Raw genomic sequence first — 19,408 nt, forward strand, 5'->3', positions numbered from 1 at the left:
GCTCAGCACACTTAACCTGATCATGCAGTTCTGCTGTACATTATAACAGTGATTCTCAAAGTGTGGTTCCAAGACTTGAAGCATCAGCGTTACCTGGGAGCATGTTAGCAATATGCATTCTCAGGTCCCATTCCCATCCCCGTCCCAGACCTACTGAATCAGAAATTCTGGGAGTAGGGTTAAGCAGTTTGTAGTTTAGCAAGCCCTCCAGGTGATTCTGATACACATAAAAGCTTATTCAATGAGTAGTGCTAGGAAAATTGGTTGTCCATTATGGGACAATACAGCCACACAATGAAACAATGTATAATATATATACTAAATGCCTGGAAAATCGGTAACAAAAATTGTATCCTAAATACCACCTTTTGTACCCCTCTTCAGAGATACTGCTAAGTGCATCAGTTAATTTTTACATATTTTATATCGAACTAACATACATTTTGTAGGTTTCCTCACTTTAATTTTCTGTTCAAATGCCCCTCAACAAGTGAACATCCTTTTCTTCAGCTTTGTTGTAATATTTAGATATTATGGTTATTAATTCACTGTCTAACAGAATTAGTAAATTGAACAAAAGCTTCAGTACCAAGACACAAAATCTCTATATATATATTTGCTTTGTGGTTCTTAACTTTCTTTTTTTTTTTCTTTTGAGACGGAGTCTCGCTCTGTCGCCCAGGCTGGAGTACGGGTGGCTGGATCTCAGCTCACTGCAAGCTCCGCCTCCTGGGTTCACGCCATTCTCCTGCCTCAGACTCCCGAGTAGCTGGGACTACAGGCTCCCGCCACCTCACCCGGCTAGTTTTTTGTATTTTTAGTAGAGACGGGGTTTCACCATGTTAGCCAGGATGGTCTCGATCTCCTGACCTCGTGATCCACCTGTCTCGGCCTCCCAAAGTGCTGGGATTACAGGCTTGAGCCACCGCGCCCGGCCTAATGGTTCTTAACTTTCTAAAGGTCATTGACTGCTTGTAGAATGTATTACTAGAAATGGATATTCTGACTGAACACATTGGCTCATGCCTGTAATCCCACCACTTGGGAGGCCAAGGCGAGTGGATCACTTGAAGTCAGGAGTTTGAGACCAGCCTGACCAACATGGTGAAACCCTGTCAAATACAAAAATTAGCTTGGCATGGTGGTGCATGCCGTAGTCCCAGCTACTCAGGAGGCTGAGGCACAAGAATCACTTGAACCCAGAAGGCAGAGGTTGCAGTGAGCAGAGATTGCACCACTGCACTCCAGCCTGGGCAACAGAGTGAGACTCCCTCTCAAAAAAAAAAAGAAAAGAAAAGAAGTTGATGTTTCACCAGAAAAATGTACCTATATCTAATATTTTGAATACAATTTCAGAATACCTTGATTTAATTGTAATGGGACAAAGATTTAGTTAGAAGTTCATGTTTTGTAGGATATTGCATATTTCTGGTTTGATTGCTTGCTTTTTTAAAAAATTAACTTGTTCCTTTTTTCCTCCTACTTGTAACTCTAAGGTGGATACATTGCAAATAGCCTAGCAATCATGACAGATGCACTTCATATGTTAACTGACCTAAGCGCCATCATACTCACCCTGCTTGCTTTGTGGCTATCATCAAAATCACCAACCAAAAGATTCACCTTTGGATTTCATCGCTTAGGTAGGTAGTTGGCGTTTCTTTTGTTTTATAATGTTTTATAGTAAAACCACAATGAACTATAACCCTGATTAACTGAACTCGTTCCAGTGATATATTGTTTGAACAAAGCAAATGAAAATAGATAAACAAGATTTACTCAAAAACATCTTTTCCAGGGTACATTCAGCCCAGTCAGCTAAATAGTGTACACATATAAAATTATATGATAATCATTAATCTTCAAATGTTGCTCCCTGTGTCCTGAAGATATCATCAGAAAAAAGTTTACTTTCAGTTAATTGAACAAAGCAAAACCACATGGGTTTAACCCATTAGTGAGCATTAGCTTCTCCCTTTTACTTCAGGTATTTCAGCCAAAGCTACCAAGGCTTAGATTTTAAGCAGAGCTATCACATGTATAATGTATACTGTGTGGCTGAACTTGACTGCAGCCATTGTGTCAACATAAGTGTGCAAATGCACACATATTTTTATTTGCCTGTTTTGAACAATATTAATGTTTAATTATAGAGTTAAAAGCATACATTGTGATCTGCACAGCTCTGCTTCTTACTGTATTAACTGTTTTTAAATTTTTTGCTTATTTTGAAAATATGTATAAAATAATTACCTGAACTATTATATGAAGTAACATTTACCCAGAGTCAGAACCCAAAAGTTGACATTTAAGTAGCTTCAGCAAAACATGCCTCAAAGAACTAGAGTTAACGTCTGATAATTTCATTTTGTAGGAACACTGATGCTTCTGACTAATATATCAGTCAATTCCTCATCTTCTTTGTTATTTTTTAGCCTAAAAAAATCTTAGACTGTAGATTTTTTGTTTCTTTGCCTATGTTTTCTTTGTATTTGTTGTTTGTTTTTGCTTTTAAGACAGAGTCTTGCTCTGTTGCCCAGGCTGGAGTGCAGTGGTGTGATCTCAGCTCACTACAACCTCCACCTTCCAGGCTCAAGTGATCCTTCCACCTCAGCCTCCCGAGTAGCTGGGACTATAGGTGTGCACCAGCATGCCCAGCTAATTTTTGTGTTTTTTGTAGAGACAGGGTCTCCCTACAAGAGAGTCATCCCTTGCCCAGGCTGATGTCAAACTCCTGTGCTCAAGCCATCCTCCTACCTTGGCCTTGCAAAGTGCTGGGATTACAGGTGTGAGCCACCAAGACCGGCCCACAGCATCTAGGACTTCTAACTTAGTGACTGGGTCTTCTGGTGCAAAACTTGACACTCTACCTAAATGGTGATATTCCAAGTAGCTATCCAGGTCATTGGGTTGAAAAATTATTTAGCATCCCCAGCCCTCAGTACTCTCAGCTACTGTACAAAAGAGCTAAAGCCCCAGGTGAAGTTTTTATTTTGTTAATGCATGTGAAATAATTCACTGCATAATGCATGTGAATGTGTTCCTGGCCGGCGTGATGGCTCACACCTGTAATCCCAGCACTTTGGGAGGCCGAGGCAGGTGGATCACTTGAGATCAGGAGTTCAAGACCAGCCTGGCCAACATGTTGAAACCCCATATCTACTAAAAATACAAAAATTAGCCGGGCATGGTGGTGCATGCCTGTAATCCCAGCTACTCAGGAAGCTGAGGCAGGAGAACTGCTTGAGCCTGGGAGGCAGAGGTTGCAGTGAGCCTAGATCATGCCAGTCCACTCCATTCTGGGCAGCAGAGTAAGACTCTGTCTCAAAAAAAAAAAGAATGTGTTCCTAAAAGAAGCCCCACTGCTTCTCAACATATTATATAGTCGTTTGTTTACTGGTTGCCTTGGGATTTTTAAACAGCTTCAAAATTATTTTTAAACATTAATTTTTTTGAGATTTAAACACCTGCAGTTAAGATCTAAAATGTAAACGTATCATCATGGAATGGGAATTTTTTAACACTGTTTGAAAGAGTACATTTATATAGTCCTGTGGTTCTTAAACTCTTTTAGGATATAAACCTAAAAAATTCTGATGCAAGCAGTGAAACACTCCCTCAGAAACATGCAATAACAGAATATAGAAGATGCTACACATACAAGTTAAGAACCCATAATGATGGAAATTCTGTTAAATATTAAAGAAGTACTTAGTGTTTGTTCTACATAGTCACTTTGCTTCTTCATAAATAAGTACTATGTAAAAATAAGAGACAGTAGAACTGACTGGTCCTATTGTGTCTCTGGAATTTTCTATAGAAAGTAAAATCTTTCCCTTTCCTTAAAAGTACTAAGTTCCAAGAAGGTAGACCAGACAGCACCATTTGATTCCTGTCTCTCTGAGAGTCCATTAAAATAAAAACATAGAGGTACCAAAACACCAAAGAGAATTACATGATTGGGTTACCAATAAACAAATTTCCAGAAATTTTTGGAAGTTGTAAAGTAGATAAGAGTGGGTTGAAGGAGAAAACAAGCCAAGAACATACTCTGAACTAGGAACTGGACCAGCCCAACAGATCTTAAGGCTTAGGGACGGAGATGAGCAGAAATGAGAATTGGGGCTGAAAACAGGGAAGATTAATTGAATAAATGGGAAGCCATTCCCAGTGGTCACTATGCCCCTACCTCCTTTCCTACTCCTACTTCTACTCCGGCAACTTACACTTTCCCCCAGGTAAAACACCAGATATTTCTTCTAGAAAAAAAACTGAACAAAATGGGGAAAACTAAGAATTAGTGTGGATGTTGATGTTCCAAAATAAGTCTTATTTTTTACTAGAATTCAGTTCTGCCACCTCATATCCTGATTCTCCATCTACTCTCCCTAAAGGAATATAATTCTCTGCCCTGCCCTACACCCTGTATTAATAACCATTTTAGGCTGGACATGGTGGCTTATGCCTGTAATCCCAGCATTGTGGGAGGCTGATGCAGAAGGATCCCTTGAGCCCAGAAGTTCGAGACTAGCCTGGGCAACATAGGAAGACCCTGTCTCTACCAAAAAATATTTCAATTCATTTCTGGCTTATCCTTCTAGCGTTTCCTTTTTACAAAGGGTAGTTTCCCTATCCTTCTGCCCTAGGTATGAATAGACAACCAAGAATCTTCCAGCATGTGGGAATAACCAGCAGCATGAACTAAAATGACCAAAACTAAACTAACAGAAAAATTAACCCTAAAGGAAAGAGAGGTAACTTAAAGAACCAAAAGAGGCTGGGCGTGGTGGCTCACACCTGTAATCCTAGCACTTTGGGAGGCCAAGGTGGGCTGATCACTTGAAGCCAGGAGTTTGAGACCAGCCTAGCCAACATGGTGAAACCCTGTTTCTACTAAAAATACAAAACCTAGCTGGGCATGGTGGTGCCCACTGTAATACCAGCTGCCTGGGAGGCTGAGACACGAGAATCACTTGAACCTGGGAGGTGGAGCTTGCAGTGAGCCAAGATCCAGCCACTGCACTCCAGCCTGGGCAACAGAATGAGACAGTGTCTCAAAAGAAAAGAAAAGAACCAGGAGAAAAGTTTTTAAATTATCTTATTAATATGCTCAGAATAATAAAACAGTAAAATGTTTTAGAAAAATAAATACAAGAATAGCTCTTTGAAATTAAAATTATTCCTGAAATTTATTTTATATTTATACCAGTTCTTTTTTTTGAGAGTCTCACTCTGTCACCTAGGCTGGAGTGCAGTGCCGTGATCTTGGCTCACTGCAACCTCCGCCTTCCGGGTTCAAGTGATTGTTGTGCCTCAGCCTCCGGAGCAGCTGGGATTACAGGTGTGGACCACCATGCCCGGCTAATTTTTGTATTTTTAGTAGAGACAGGATTTCATCATGTTGGCCAGGCTGGTCTTGAACTCCTGACCTTAGGTGATCCGCCTGTCTCGACCTCCCAAAGTGTTGGAATTACAGGCATGAGCCCCTGTGCCCAGCCTATTTTTTTCTTTTCTTTTCTTTTTTTTTTTTTTTTGAGACAGAGTCTTGCTTTGTCACTCAGGCTGGAGTGCAGTGGTGGGATCTTTTTTTTGAGAGAGTCCCACTCTGTCACCCAGGCTGGAGTACAATGGCATGGTCTCAGCTCACTGTAACCTCTGCCTCCCGGGTTCAAGCGGTTCTCCCACCTCAACCTTCGGAGTAGCTGGAATTACAGGTGTGCGCCACCACACCCAGCTAATTTTTGTATTTTTAGTAGAGATGGGGTTTCACTATGTTGGCCAGGCTGGTCTTGAACTCCTGACCTCGTGATACATCCGCCTTAGCCTCCCAAAGTGCTGGGATTACAAGCGTGAGCCACTGCGCCTGGCCTAGTGGTGGGATCTTGACTCTGCAACCTCCGCCTCCTTGAGTTCAAGCAACTTCTGCCTCAGCCTCTCAAGTACCTGGGACCACAGGCATGTCCCACCACACCAAGCTAATATATATATATATATATTTGTTTTAGCAGAGGTAGAGTTTCACCATGTTGGCCAGGCTGGTCTCGAACTCCTGGCCTTAAGTGATCCACCTACCTCGGCCTGCCAAAGTGTTGGGATGACAGGCGTGAGCCACTGCACCCAGCCATTCCCGAAATTTAAATTTATTTTATTTTATTTTTTTGAGACAGGGTCTCACTGTGTCACCCAGGCTGTAGTGCAGTGGCACCATCATAGCTTACTGCAACCTCAAACTCCTGGGCTCAAGGGATCGTCCCACCTCAGCTTATCCTAAGTAGTTGGGACTATAGGCACACGCCACTGGGCCCTGCTATCTTATTTTATTTTATTTACTTATTTATTTTTATTTTTATTTTTTGGTAAAGACAAGAGCCTCACTTTTTTGTCCAGGTTGGTTTCGAACTCCTGGGCCTAAGTGTTTCTCCTGCCTTGGCCTTCCAGAGTGCTGAGATAACAGGCATGAGCCACTGTGCCTAGCCAAAATTTTTATTTTTAACAGAAGGCCTAGGCTGGGTGCAGTGTCTCACACTTGTAATCGTAGCACTTTGGGAGGCTGAGGTGGGAGGACTGCATGAAGCCAGGACTTCAAGACCAGCTTAGGCAACCAAGTGAGAGCCCATCTCTACAAAAATTTTAAAAATTAGCTAGGTGTGGTGGTATGTTTCTGTAGTCCCAGCAGCTCAAGGAAGCTGAAGCAAGACGATTGCTTGAGCCCAGTAGTTTGTGGCTGCAGTGAGCTATGATTGTACCACTGTACTCAGGCCTGAGGGACAGAGCAAGACTCCACCTCTAAAAAAAAAAAAAAAAAAAGCCTCACTCCTATAATCCTAGCACTTTGGGAGGCCAAAGCAGAAGGATCACTTGAGGCCAGAAGTTCAAGACCAGCCAGTGCAACATAGCGAAACCCCATCTCTACCAAAAATACAAAAATTAGCTGAGTGTGGTAGCACACACTGTAGCCCCAGGTACTCGGGAGGCTGAGGTGGGAGGATAATTTGAGCCCAGGAAGTGGAGGTTGCAGTGAGCCAAGATCACATCATTGCACTCCAGTCTCGGTGACAGTCGGATCCCATCACAAAAAAAAAAAAAAAAAATACTAGAAAATATAGTCAAGAAAGTCTTCCAGACTACAGAACAAGATGTGATAGGGACAGGAGGAAAAAGTTAAAAACTATAAAAGAACAATCTAGGAAATCCAAAGCCTTATTGATTGATTGATTGATTGACTGAGTGATTGAGACAGAGTCTCGCTCTGTCCCCCAGGCTGGAGTGCAGTGACGCCATCTCGGCTCACTGCAACCTCCGCCTCCTGGGTTCAGGCGATTCTCCTGCCTCAGCCTCTTGAGTAGCTGGGACTACAGGCACACGCCACCACACCTGGCCAATTTTTGTATTTTTAGTAGAGACAGGGCTTCACATTGTTGGTCAGGATGGTCTGGATCTCCTGACTTCATGATCCACCCGCCTCGGCCTCCCAAAGTGCTGGGATTATAGGCATGAGCCACTGCCCCCAGCCAAGCCTTACTGTTAAGAACCTCAGAAAAATATAACTTAAAAAATAAAAAGAAGTAACCACTTAATGCATATGGTGTTTCTTTTTTAGGTGTTGAACATGTTCTGGAATTAGTAGTGATGATAGCTGCACAACCTTGTACATGTACTGAAAACCCTGAATTGTACATTTTAAAATGGTGAATTTTGTTACATGAATTTTATCTCAATTTTTTGAAGTCATCTAAAAAAATGAAAGGGAGGGAATTGTTAAAGATATAGATAGATGGGTATTTCCAGAGCTAAGGAGGTACTCAAGCTTCACACTGAAACTTTTGGGATCTTCTTTTCTCTGTTTTGTATTCTAAAATATTATGAGGGGATATCTAGATATAGACCTTATTTCACTTATTCTGCTCTATGAAGTAATGGTAGCGATTTGGGAGAAAAAACTTAGTTTGCTTGAGGAAGATTCAAAGATACATAGAATATGATTAATAAAGCTGTAAACCAAAGCAGTTGGTGTCCCTGAGTTCCACAGTACCATTGCTTCAGAGTAATCTCTTGAAGTTCTATGGGGGAGAGATACATTTACATTTGGACACACTTAAGTAGGGTAGCTCATGTGATCTCTAATTCCAGACTTGGAGATTCAGGTCCTGAAGAACTTTACAGAGGGAATCCCTACAAGAAACTTGGTTTGTTGCCATTGTTGTTGATGTTGTTTTGTTTTGATGACATGGCAGCGTGGGACAGGGATGGGTTTTCTCTCTGTTGACTTATTTTGTAAATATGCAAAACATGTTGAAAAAGTCAAATTTTATTTAATTAATTAATTTATTTATTTGAGAGTGGGTCTCACTCTGTTGCCCAGACTGGAGTGCAGTGGAGTGATCTCAGCCCCCTGCAGCCTTGACCTCAGGCTCAAGCAATCCTCCCACCTCAGCCCCTCGAGTAGCTGGGACTGGGACCACAGGCGTGCACCACCATGCCTGGCTAACTTTTGTATTTTTTGTAGAGACGAGGTTTTGCCATGTTTCCCAGGCTGGTTTCAAACTCCTGGGCTCAAGTGATCCACCCACCTTGACCTCCCAAAGTGCTGGAATTACAGGGATAAGCCATCGTGCCTGGCCAAAAATTATTTTTTAAAAGAAAACACAGAGAAATCTTGCTTTCATTCCCCTTCACTCCATCCCCCCATCCCGTTCCATAGGAGTAGACCCTTTTAATTGGTTTCTGGCCTATCCTTCCAGCACTTCCTTTTGAAAACATAAGGAAATACATATATATGTTCATATCCTGCTTCTTACCACCCTTCTTTATGCAATAGGTAGTGTACTGTATACTCAACTCTAGACCTGGAGGCAGTGATTCTATATAGAGTTCCACCTCCAGGAGAACACTTTATAGCAGTACATAGAAGCTTCTGGTTTGAAAATGTCAGAGCTTAAAGAAGGAGAACAACCACTTAACTATTCGGAAAGAAGTAATAATTCCCTTGCTCCTTTTGAATAAAAATTGAACACAGGATATTGTCTTGGCATTCTGCACGAGGAAGCAGAAAATTAGATTTCCTGAAAATTTCTTCTACACTGAAGAATGAAATTTTACACTCTATCTGACAATAGTAAATATCAAACCATGGCTTAGCTGTAATTGCCATTTTAGTTGTTATATGGATGTGTTTTCTACTTTAAAAGATCATATTCTCTGTAGGCTTTAGACTGGTTTATATTTATCTATGAACTATTGATTGTAGACTTTTTTTCTTTTTTCTTTTTTCTTTTTTTTTTTTTTTTTGAGATGGAGTTTTGCTTTTGTCACCCAGGCTGGAGTGCAATGGCGTGATCTCAGCTCACCGCAACCTCTACCTCCCGGGTTCAAGCGATTCTCCTGCCTCAGTCTCCCAAGTAGCTGGGATTACAGGCGTGCACCACCATGCCCAGCTGATTTTTTGTATTTTTAATAGAGATGGGGTTTCACCATGTTGGCCAGGCTAGTCTCGAACTCCTGACCTCAGGTGATCCGCCCCCCCGCAGCCTCCCAAAGTGCTGGGATTACAGTCATGAGCCACCGCGCCTGGCTGATTGTAGACTTTTGATTGGTATTGACAAGGACCCATGAGAGACAACAAAGAGAAGTCGTCGAGAGAACAGACCCTGAGACTAATAGTTTGGCTCAAGCCCTGGCCCCCTAACTTCCTACCAGTTTGACCTTGGGCAAGTTACCTGACATCTTTGTGCCTCCATTTTCTATTTGTAAAAGGAAGCTAATAATAGTGCCTACCTCATAATAGAGTTATTACAATTATTAAATGAGTTAATATTTGTAAAGTAATTAGAAAAATGCCTGGCACTTCAAAAGCAGCCTTCATTTATTCTTTGGAAATAATTTTAAATGAATTCAAGGTTTATATGTAGCTTTTAGGCATATATACATAAATGTCACTGTAAACTGTAGGATATCCGATCTTTAAAATTTTGTGGTTAAATTTTATCATAATATGGTAACAAATCACATTTATTGCTTTTAGGTGTTAGTGATAAAACGGTTTGTCGGTTTTAGTCTCTTATGTAATGGAACGAAGAAATACTATGAGCCCAATGGGAGAAAGCAGGAGAGGTTCTTGTCAGTCTCTACTTTCACCTTTTGTTTCTTTTGAGTTACTAAATGTTTTTGACACTGATTTTTGCCTACAAATAGTTTTGAAGTACCAATGAAAATGGGTTCTCACCCAAGTGAGAATAGTTTTGCTAAAAAGGTAGAAATAAAAGAAATTGAAGGGGCAATTCTACTTGATGGTAAAACAGTGATGTTGTTATATGCTATTCACCTTTTAGTTTTCTCCTCTTCCCATTAGTTCTTTGTGTACAGTTTAAACTGAATCTGGAATTTTCTTAATAGAGAATTAGCTTTACATGATCAAGTACTGTCCATTTAGTTACTCTGGAGGCTGTGACTTACCTTCTCAGCTCCTCCAAATGGTCTGGAACTCTGGAGGCTATGACTTCCCCTCTTGGCTCTTCCAAATGGTCTGGAGTGAAGAAGGAATCATTTTTGTTTCTTCTGTAACCCAAAGATTAGCTGTTTTTTCTTATTTTTAAATTTTTATTTATTTATTTATATTTTATTTTATTTTAATTTTTTTGGAGACTGAGTTTTCCTCTTGTTGCCCAGGCTGGAGTGCAATGGCACGATCTCGGCTCACTGCAACTTCTGCCTCCTGGGTTCAAGCGATTCTCCTGCCTCAGCCTCCCAAGTAGCTGGGATTATAGGCATGCACCACCACGCCCAGCTAATTTTGTCTTTTTAGTAGAGATGGGATTTCTCCATCTTGGTCAGGCTGGTCTTGAACTCCCGACCTCAGGTAATCTGCCCACCTCAGCCTCCCACCTCTTAAAGTGCTGAGATTACAGGCATGAGTCACCATGCACAGCCTGGTTTTTTTGTTTGTTTTTTTGTTTTGAGTTCACGACCTGTTTGTTTGTTTGTTTGTTTGTTTGAGATGGAGTCTTGCTCTGTCACCCAGGCTGGAGTGCAGTGGCTCGATCTTGGCTCACTGCAACCTGTGCCTCCCAGATTGAAGCGATTCTCCTCCCTCAGCCTTTCGAGTAGCTGAGACTACAGGCGCCCACCACTACGCCCACCTAGTTTTTGTATTTTTAGTAGAGACAGGGTTTCACTGTATTGGCCATGCTGGTCTCAAACTCCTGCTCTTGTGATCCGCCCGCCTCGGCCTCCCAAAGTGCTGGGATTATAGGCGTGAGCCACTGTGCCCGGTGAGTCCATGACATTCTAAAAGGATTAGCTTTTATTGAATAAAATGCTAAATGAGGAAATGAAAATTAATTTCAGGTCTTCTTTCGTCCTGTTGATCTAGGGTAAATAGTTTTACTGTGCCTTTGCTTCTCCTTGTGTAATAAAGAGTTTTTAATATTTACTTCTAATATTGTGGTTAATGTCAAATTACAGATGATACATGTATCTAATTTGGATTATCTAGTATTCAATAAAAGTATATTACACATGTGAAGGTGTATAGAAACTGATAGTAGACAAACAGGCAGATGTATTTCTGAAATTTTTGTGTAAATTATCTTTAGATGAATGGAGTCTTTTTTTTTTTTCCCCCTGAGACAGGGGCTTGTTCTGTTTTCCAGGCTGGAATGCAGTGGCACCATCATAGCTCACTGCATCCTTGAACTCCTGAGCTCTAGAACTCTTACCCTCATAACCTCCAGAGTAGCTAGGACTGCATGCACATACCACCATACCCAGCTAATTTTTTAATTTTTTGTACAGACATGGTCTTGCTTTGTTGCCCAGGCTGGTCCTGAACTCCTAGCTTCAAGCTATCCTTCCACCTCAGTCTCCCAAAGTGCTGGGATTACAACCATAAGCCACTGCACCAGGCCTGATGAATGGAACCTTTTAAAGTCACTAGTAGTCCAGGCATTGTGGCTTATATCTCTAATCCCAGCACTTTGGGAGGCCAAGACAGGAGGATCACTTGAGCCCAGGAGTTGGAGACCAGCCTGGGCAACGTAGTGAGACCCCAAAAGAAAAATTAGCGGATGTGGTGGCACACGCCTGTGGTCCCAGCTACTTGAAAGGCTGAGATAGGAAGATTGCTTGGGCCCAGGAGGTTGAGGCTGCAGTGAACCATGTTTGGGCCACTGCACTCTATCCTGGGTGACAGAGCAAGACCCTGTCTCAAAAAAACAAAAAAAAATAGGCTGGGCATGGTGGCTCATGCCTGTAATCCTAGCACTTTGGGAGGCCGAGGTGAGCGAATCACCTGAGCTTGGAGTTCGAGACCAGCCTGACCAACATGGAGAAACCCCATCTCAACTAAAAATACATGTGGCACATACTTGTAATCCCAGCTACTCAGGAGACTGAGGCAGGAGAATCGCTTGAACCTGGAAGGTGGAGGTTGCGGTGAGCTGAGATTGTGCTATTGCACTCCAGCCTGGGCAACAAGAGCGAAACTCTGTCTCAAAAAAAAAAAAAAAAAAAAAAAAAAGTGAAAAGTCACTACTGTAAAAATACGTAATGAAGAATTGTTTTTAGAATGAAATCACCCCTGTTTGATTTATTTATGAGTTTGGATTTTTTTAAAAAAAAGGATTTGTGTCTGTGAATGACAAATATTAGTAGTATCATCCTCTAAGTTTATTTCATGTTCTCATAACAATTTATATGTGGTTAACAGCATTTATCACATGTTTTATAGCTTCTTCTTTTTTTTTTTTGAGACAGAGTCTTGCTCTGTTGCCCAGGCTGGAGTGCGGTGGCACGATCTCGGCTCACTGCAAGCTCCACCTCCCGGGTTCACGCCATTCTCTTGCCTCAGCCTCCCAAGCAGCTGGGACTACAGGCGCCCGCCATCACGCCTGGCTAATTTTTATTTTTTTGTATTTTTGGTAGAGACAGGATTTCACCATGTTAGCCAGGATGGTCTCAATCTCCTGACCTCGTGATCCGCCCGCCTCGGCCTCCCAAAATGCTGGGATTACAGGCGTGAGCCACCGCACCCGGCCTTTGTAGCTATTTTTGTGAAACTCTGTCTCCTAGACGATGAGTAAATCGGGACAGGAACAGGTAATATTAAACTCTCTGTGTCTGGCACTAATTGTTGGATAGGCATGGTGGCTCACTCCTATAATTACAGCATTTTGGGAGGCCATAGTAGGAAGTTTTCTTGAGCCCCTGAGTTTGAGACCAGCCTGGGCAATAAAGCGAGACCCCTATCTTTACAAAAACTTTTTTAAAAAATTAGCCAGCCATGGTGGCACGCACCTATAGTCTCAGCTACTCAGGAGGCTGAGACAGGAGGATCACTTGAGCCCAGGAGGTCAGGGCTGCAGTGAGCTATGAGCATGCCACTGCCCTCCAGCTTAAGGGACAGAGCAAGACTGTCTAAAACAAGACAAAAACGTCAGTTTGCATATTCAGGCTGAATAAATAAGGGCATGAAAGCTGTGAAACAGACAATTTAGAACAATGCATAATCCTTAAATCATTTGTTTTGGGAGTAAATGAAACCAGTTGCCAAACTTGGAGTAGTGGTGTTTTTGTAATTTGGGGACTAAATATTTGGAACTTGAAAACATTTTTCTGTAATTCTAAAACTGTAGTCATGTTCACAGAATAGACTATAAAAATACTGAAGCCGGCCGGGTGCGGTGGCTCATGCCTGTAATCCCAGCACTTTGGGAGGCTGAGGCAGGCAGATCAAGAGGTCAGGAGATTGAGACCATCCTGGCTAACACGGTAAAACCCCGTCTCTACTAAAAATACAAAAACTTAGCCTGGCATGGTAGTGGGCACCTGTAGTCCCAGCTACTTGGGAGGCTGAGACAAGAGAATGGCGTGAACCTGGGAGGCGGAGCTTGCAGTGAGCCGAGGTCGCACCACCGCACTCCAGCCTGGGTGACAGAACAAGACTCCATCTCAAAAAAAAAAAAAAACTCAAGCCTGTAATCCCAGCACTTTGGGAGACCGTGAAGGTTGGATTGCCTGAGATCAAAAGTTCAAGACCAGCCTGGCCAACATGGTGAAACCCCATCTCTACTAAAAATACAGAAAATTACCTGGGCGTGTTGGCGGCCACCTGTAATCCCAGCTACGTGGGAGGCTGAGGCAGGAGAATCACTTGAACCTAGGAAGCTGAGGTTGCGGTGAGCTGAGATCATGCCATTGTATTCCAGCCTAGGCAACAAGAGCAAAACTCCATCTCAAAAAAAAAAGAAAGAAAAGAAAAGAAAACAAAAACAGATAGATAGATAGATAGATAGATAGATAGATAGATCAATCCTTAACATAGCTGGTTAGTACTGTTGTACTGTTGTACACCTGACTTAAAGGTCCCTTTTGGGTATAGAAAGAAATACGTCAGAAGGGAATTTTTTCTTCCTTATCTCAGTGAGGGGTGGGTCCTGTTTGTTTGCTTTAGTACTTACCGCTTAGAACTTCGTGGTTAAATCATCTTTGGTTCAAATCTGAGATCCATCTATATGACCTTTTGGAGAGTAAGTTACTCTCTTGAACTAGAATTTTCTTCTTCTGTAAACTAGGGATGATAGTATTTGTATTGCAGAATTGTGAAAAGTAAATAATGTGGTAAGGAAAATAAAGTACCTAACATGGTTCTGGCACAGAGTAAATTCCCAATAAAAGTTAATTGCAGCCTTCTGTTTTTCCTTCCCTCTCTACCTGCCTGTATATCATCTTACCCAGACTTTTCGTATGTCTCAAGATGCACCATGGTCCAAAATGGCCTACTGTTATTCTCCCCCAATCAGAATTCTTTTTTTTTTTTGTAGACGGAGTCTTGCTCTGTCGCCCAGGCTGGAGTTCAGTGGCCAGATCTCAGCTCACTGCAATCTCCGCCTCCCGGGTTCTTGCCATTCTCCTGCCTCAGCCTCCCGAGCAGCTGGGGCTACAGATGCCCACCACCTCGCCCGGCCAGTTTTTTGTATCTTTAGTAGAGATGGAGTTTCACCGTGGTAGCCAGGATGGTTTCGATCTCCTGACCTTGTGATCCACCCGTCTTGGCCTCCGAAAGTGCTGGGATTACAGGCTTGAGCCACCGCGCCCGGCCCCCCAATCAGAATTCTTATCTCAGCTAAATAGTAGGAAAAAAGATGATTCACTCTGATGATTAAATAACAGTTTTTAAAGACATGCTTTTTAAACTCGTAAGTCTTTGGTAATTTATTTGCAATGTAACAGTTCATTTTAGTAAAAATCAGTCAAGGTGAAAGAAGGGTAGTCTTAGATTCGTGGGATACAGTGGCTATTCCAGGAGTCAGTTCTGTTTTGTTGCTACTTTTCCTTCATGTGAGACTACAGATTGTATAAAATCATTCAGGTTTTTTTTTCATCTATTTTATTTCATTGTTTTATAATGAACTACAATCACAGCTTTGTGTAGGAAGATGGAGAGCAGGGTAAGAGCCATATGTGAGTTATTTTTAAATGCCTGGATTTATTTGATTGTGGGCATGTAATCTTATTCTGGAAGCTAATATAATTTTGAATGTAATGAAACCACACTGTAGGAGAAATCCCACAAGTTCTCAGGAGGAATAGCATTCTCTTCCAGACAAAGAGGAGATGCCATTCTAAAGAGAACAGGCTCCACCCCCTTGCTTGCTTTCTGCCTCTATCCTTCTATCCTTCTGTCCTTCTGGTGAAAGTAATTGACTATATTTATATGGTTTTTCTTCCAGATGGTGGGCTGAAGAGGTTGTGCGAATTAGATAAAGATAATGATCATGTGAAAGGACTGTAGTAAACGGAGTTGTTTGTATTTCAAATAAAAAGCAAGATTTGCACTATGGTAATAAAAATCTTCAGCCTGGGCTGGGCACAGTGGCTCACGCCTGTAATCCCAGCACTCTGAGAGGCTGAGGCGGGCAGATCATGAGGTCAGGAGATTGAGGCCATCCTGGCTAACGGTGAAACCCAGTCTCTACTAAAAATACAAAAAAATTAGCCAGGCATGATGGCACGTACCTGTAGTCCCAGCTACTCAAGAGGCTGAGGCAGGAGAAATGCTTGAACCCAGGAAGCGGAGGTTGCAGTGAGCTGAAGGTTGCACTCCAGCCTGAGTGACACAGTGAGACTCCGTCTCAAAAAAAAAAAAAAAAATACCTAGGCTCATGGCTAAGTGACAGTATAGGATAGGTGTCTTTCCTAATGATGTGTGGTTTTACTGAGCAGAAACCCTGGCAGAGCTGGCTAGATGATGCATTGTCCTGGGTTAGGTACCTGGTTACAATGCTAATTCTATGTAGTTGGGTTTTTTAATCCCCTCATGCTCTAGGTACAGAAAAGTATTCAGCTAAAAAGTCTTCCCACAAACACACAGCCAAAAAAAAAAAAAAAAAAACCTGATAATCTCCTAGTTAGTGGTTCATTTTGACAAACTTCCTCCCACCACTGACAAAAGTTATGCCTATTAATTATTCACATCTTAGTGAGAATTTAATCACATCAAATAAACATCTATAGGAAAAGAATAAATTCCTAGAACTTCCTAGGGATGGGAGTTTTTATTGAGACTGAAAGAAGGCATGAGTGAGGTAGTCCACGTTGGATAGCTAGACGTCAACTTGAGAGTAGAAGGCACCTTGGGTGTGGTATAGGGGGAGCAAATAAGGCAGGAGTAGGAGATTATTTATAATGGAAGGGGAGAAGATTAAAAGACAAACTTTGGAGTTTAGCTTGCCATTCTGATGGTGACAGTGGGCCACTGGAAATCCTGTATGATGTCTTTAGCCTGAGTTGAAATACAAATGCAGGTTGAGCATCCTTAATTCAAAATCTAAAATGCCCCTTTGAGCATCATATTGGTGCTCAAAAAGTTTCAAATTTTGGAGCATTTTGAATTTTGAATTTTCTCATTGGGGTGCACAACGTGTACTAGTTTAGAAGTCCTAGGCAAATTCAATATAGCCCACTCTTTTTCCTTCTGTTTCCTTCCTATCCTCTATTGGAAGAAGGTAGAAAAGAAAAATAGCACAAAAGGAAGTAGAAGAGAGAATATAGCTCCACTCTCCTTCCCTATTCATTTTTATAGACTTCTGAATGTTTGCTATATGTAGTTTTTTTAAGCAATGGGAAGACAAGGGTTACATAGTTTAAGTGAAACTGACTGAGTTTTGTTAAGTGAACGGTACTCCTTACTGGCATCATAGCATTAGCAAAGTTAACAGTTATGGTAGGTCAGTACATTTATACAACACCCCTGAAAATAAATATACTTGGGTTGTGTGTGGTTTACCTAGTTGAAGCAAATTGTTATGGTGCCTCATAGTTACTTGTTGAATGAATGAATAATAGTATAGGTGGGGAAATAGGTAGTACGTATGTATACAAACGTAAAAATAATAACAAATTGTAATAAATGCTAGGAAGAGAAAGAATAAGGTACTTGATGGAAAACAACAGAGGATGACAGAGAAGGACTCCAGTGTTTTTCATGTGAACCTTGCAAACTCCTAGTTTTGGCAATGTATTGATGTTTTAAAATATACAGTAAACAATTTTCATATTTTATAGTACTATTAAAACTTGATAATCATGTATGTTTTCTCCTATTTAACTGTTTCTTTTAGCATTTATTAGCCATTCAAACTGTTTATTCTCTATATATGAAATTCAGGGTGTATTTTAGTTTTTATTAGATCATTGACTATAAACATTTGTTTGTATTTCAGCTGAATGAAAAGACCCATGATCTTGTAGCAAATACACATATTCACTCATCTTACTCCCTCCTTTCATGCTCCAGTTCAGCCAAGTAGAGTGATTTAATTATGTATGTGTAGACTTAGCTGGCAAAATATATTTTAAAAACTGTATTAGGCCAGGTGTGGTGGCTCACGCCTGTAATCCCAGCACTTTGGGAGGCCGATATGGGTGGGTCACCTGAGGTCAGGAATTCGAAACTACCCTGGCCAACATGGTGAAACCCCGTCTCTACTAAAAATACCAAAATAAATTAGCTGAGCGTGGTCACATGTGCCTGTAATTCCAGCTACTCGGGATGCTGAGGCAGGAGAATTGCTTGAACCTGGGAGGCAGAGGTTGCAGTGAACCGAGATTGCACCACTGCACTTCAGCCTGGGTGACGGAGAGCAGCAAAACAAAACAAAACAAAACTATATTAATGGGTTTTGTAGTATTTTCATAAAAATCTTTTTTTTTTTTTCTGATACAGGGTCTTTCTCTGTTGCCCAGGCTGAAATGCAATGGCATGATCAAGGCTCACTACAGCCTTGACCTCCTGTGCTCAAGCTATCCTTCCACCTCAGCCTCCCAAGTAGTTAGAACTATAGGCATGTGCTACCACACCTGACTGTTTAGTTATTTATTTTTATTTTTATTTTTTCAGAGACAGGATTTCACCATGTTTCCCAGGCTGGTCTCAAACTCCTGAGCTCAAGCAATCTGCCCTCCTCAGCCTCCCAAAGTGCAGGGATTATAGGCATGAGCTACCACACCCAGCCATTTTTCAAGACTTTTAAATGCTAAATTTCTATTTTGATTGAAATATGACCATTCAAGTTCACCTAAAGTGGCTGAGGTGAGAGGATTGCTTGAGGCAAGGAGTTTAAGAACAACCTGGCCAACATAGTGATACCCTGCCTCTATTTAAAAAAATGAATTTTCCTAAAGTTAATGGGGTGGTAGCTTTCACAGAAATCCAGAATTTTAATTGTGAAAGTTCCTGAGTCTCTTTTAAGAAAATGAAATAGTCATCCGATATGTACTCCTTTTGTCTTGGAAAACTTTATTGTAAGTTATGTGATAGAAGACCAACCCAGAGCAAGAAGGAGAAAATTGGAGCAGGTCATAATTTGGTTGTTGATTGAAAGCTTCCTTCTGTCTTAAATGGGAGAGTGGGAGGGAGCAGAATCTTGCCTATTTTTATCTACATTCTATCATGTTAAGAATATTATGAAGGAAAAATTTTTAAACCCTAAGTTAGTCCTATTTATGGTATTTCACCAAAGCTTAATGTATTCAAATGAAAGAGTTTTTTGTTTTATCAGAATAAATGATTATATTTATGCTCTTAGAATTTTTAGATCGTGGCCGGGTGCGGTGGCTCAAGCCTGTAATCCCAGCACTTTGGGAGGCCGAGACGGGCGGATCACGAGGTCAGGAGATCGAGACCATCCTGGCTAATACGGTGAAACCCCCGTCTCTACTAAAAAATACAAAAAAAAAACTATCCGGGCGAGGTGGCGGGCGCCTGTAGTCCCAGCTACTTGGGAGGCTGAGGCAGGAGAATGGTGTAAACCCGGGAGGCGGAGCTTGCAGTGAGCTGAGATCCGGCCATTGCACTCCATCCTGGGCGACAGAGCGAGACTCCGTCTCAAAAAAAAAAAAAAAAAAAAAAAAG

The 19,408-nt window shown here is 41.5% G+C and overlaps 1 protein-coding gene across 2 annotated transcripts in view; it reads left to right on the forward strand.

The window, feature by feature from the left end:
- SLC30A4 (solute carrier family 30 member 4) overlaps positions 1-19,408 on the forward strand; it is a 44,450-nt gene that overhangs the window by 11,762 nt on the left and 13,280 nt on the right. Inside the window, exons 3-4 of one of the 2 annotated variants that reach the window (XM_033190229.1) lie at positions 1,497-1,643; positions 11,649-12,568. In XM_033190229.1, the coding sequence (XP_033046120.1) occupies positions 1,497-1,643; positions 11,649-11,674 (173 nt within the window). In that variant the 3' untranslated portion in view covers positions 11,675-12,568. Of the gene's footprint in view, positions 1-1,496; positions 1,644-11,648; positions 12,569-19,408 lie in introns of those variants that run through there. The other variant, XM_033190228.1, reaches the window with a different exon arrangement.

Source organism: Trachypithecus francoisi, unplaced genomic scaffold (assembly GCF_009764315.1).
Source record: "Trachypithecus francoisi isolate TF-2019V2 unplaced genomic scaffold, Tfra_2.0 Lachesis_group3, whole genome shotgun sequence".
In the NCBI taxonomy this organism is placed as follows: domain Eukaryota; kingdom Metazoa; phylum Chordata; class Mammalia; order Primates; family Cercopithecidae; genus Trachypithecus; species Trachypithecus francoisi.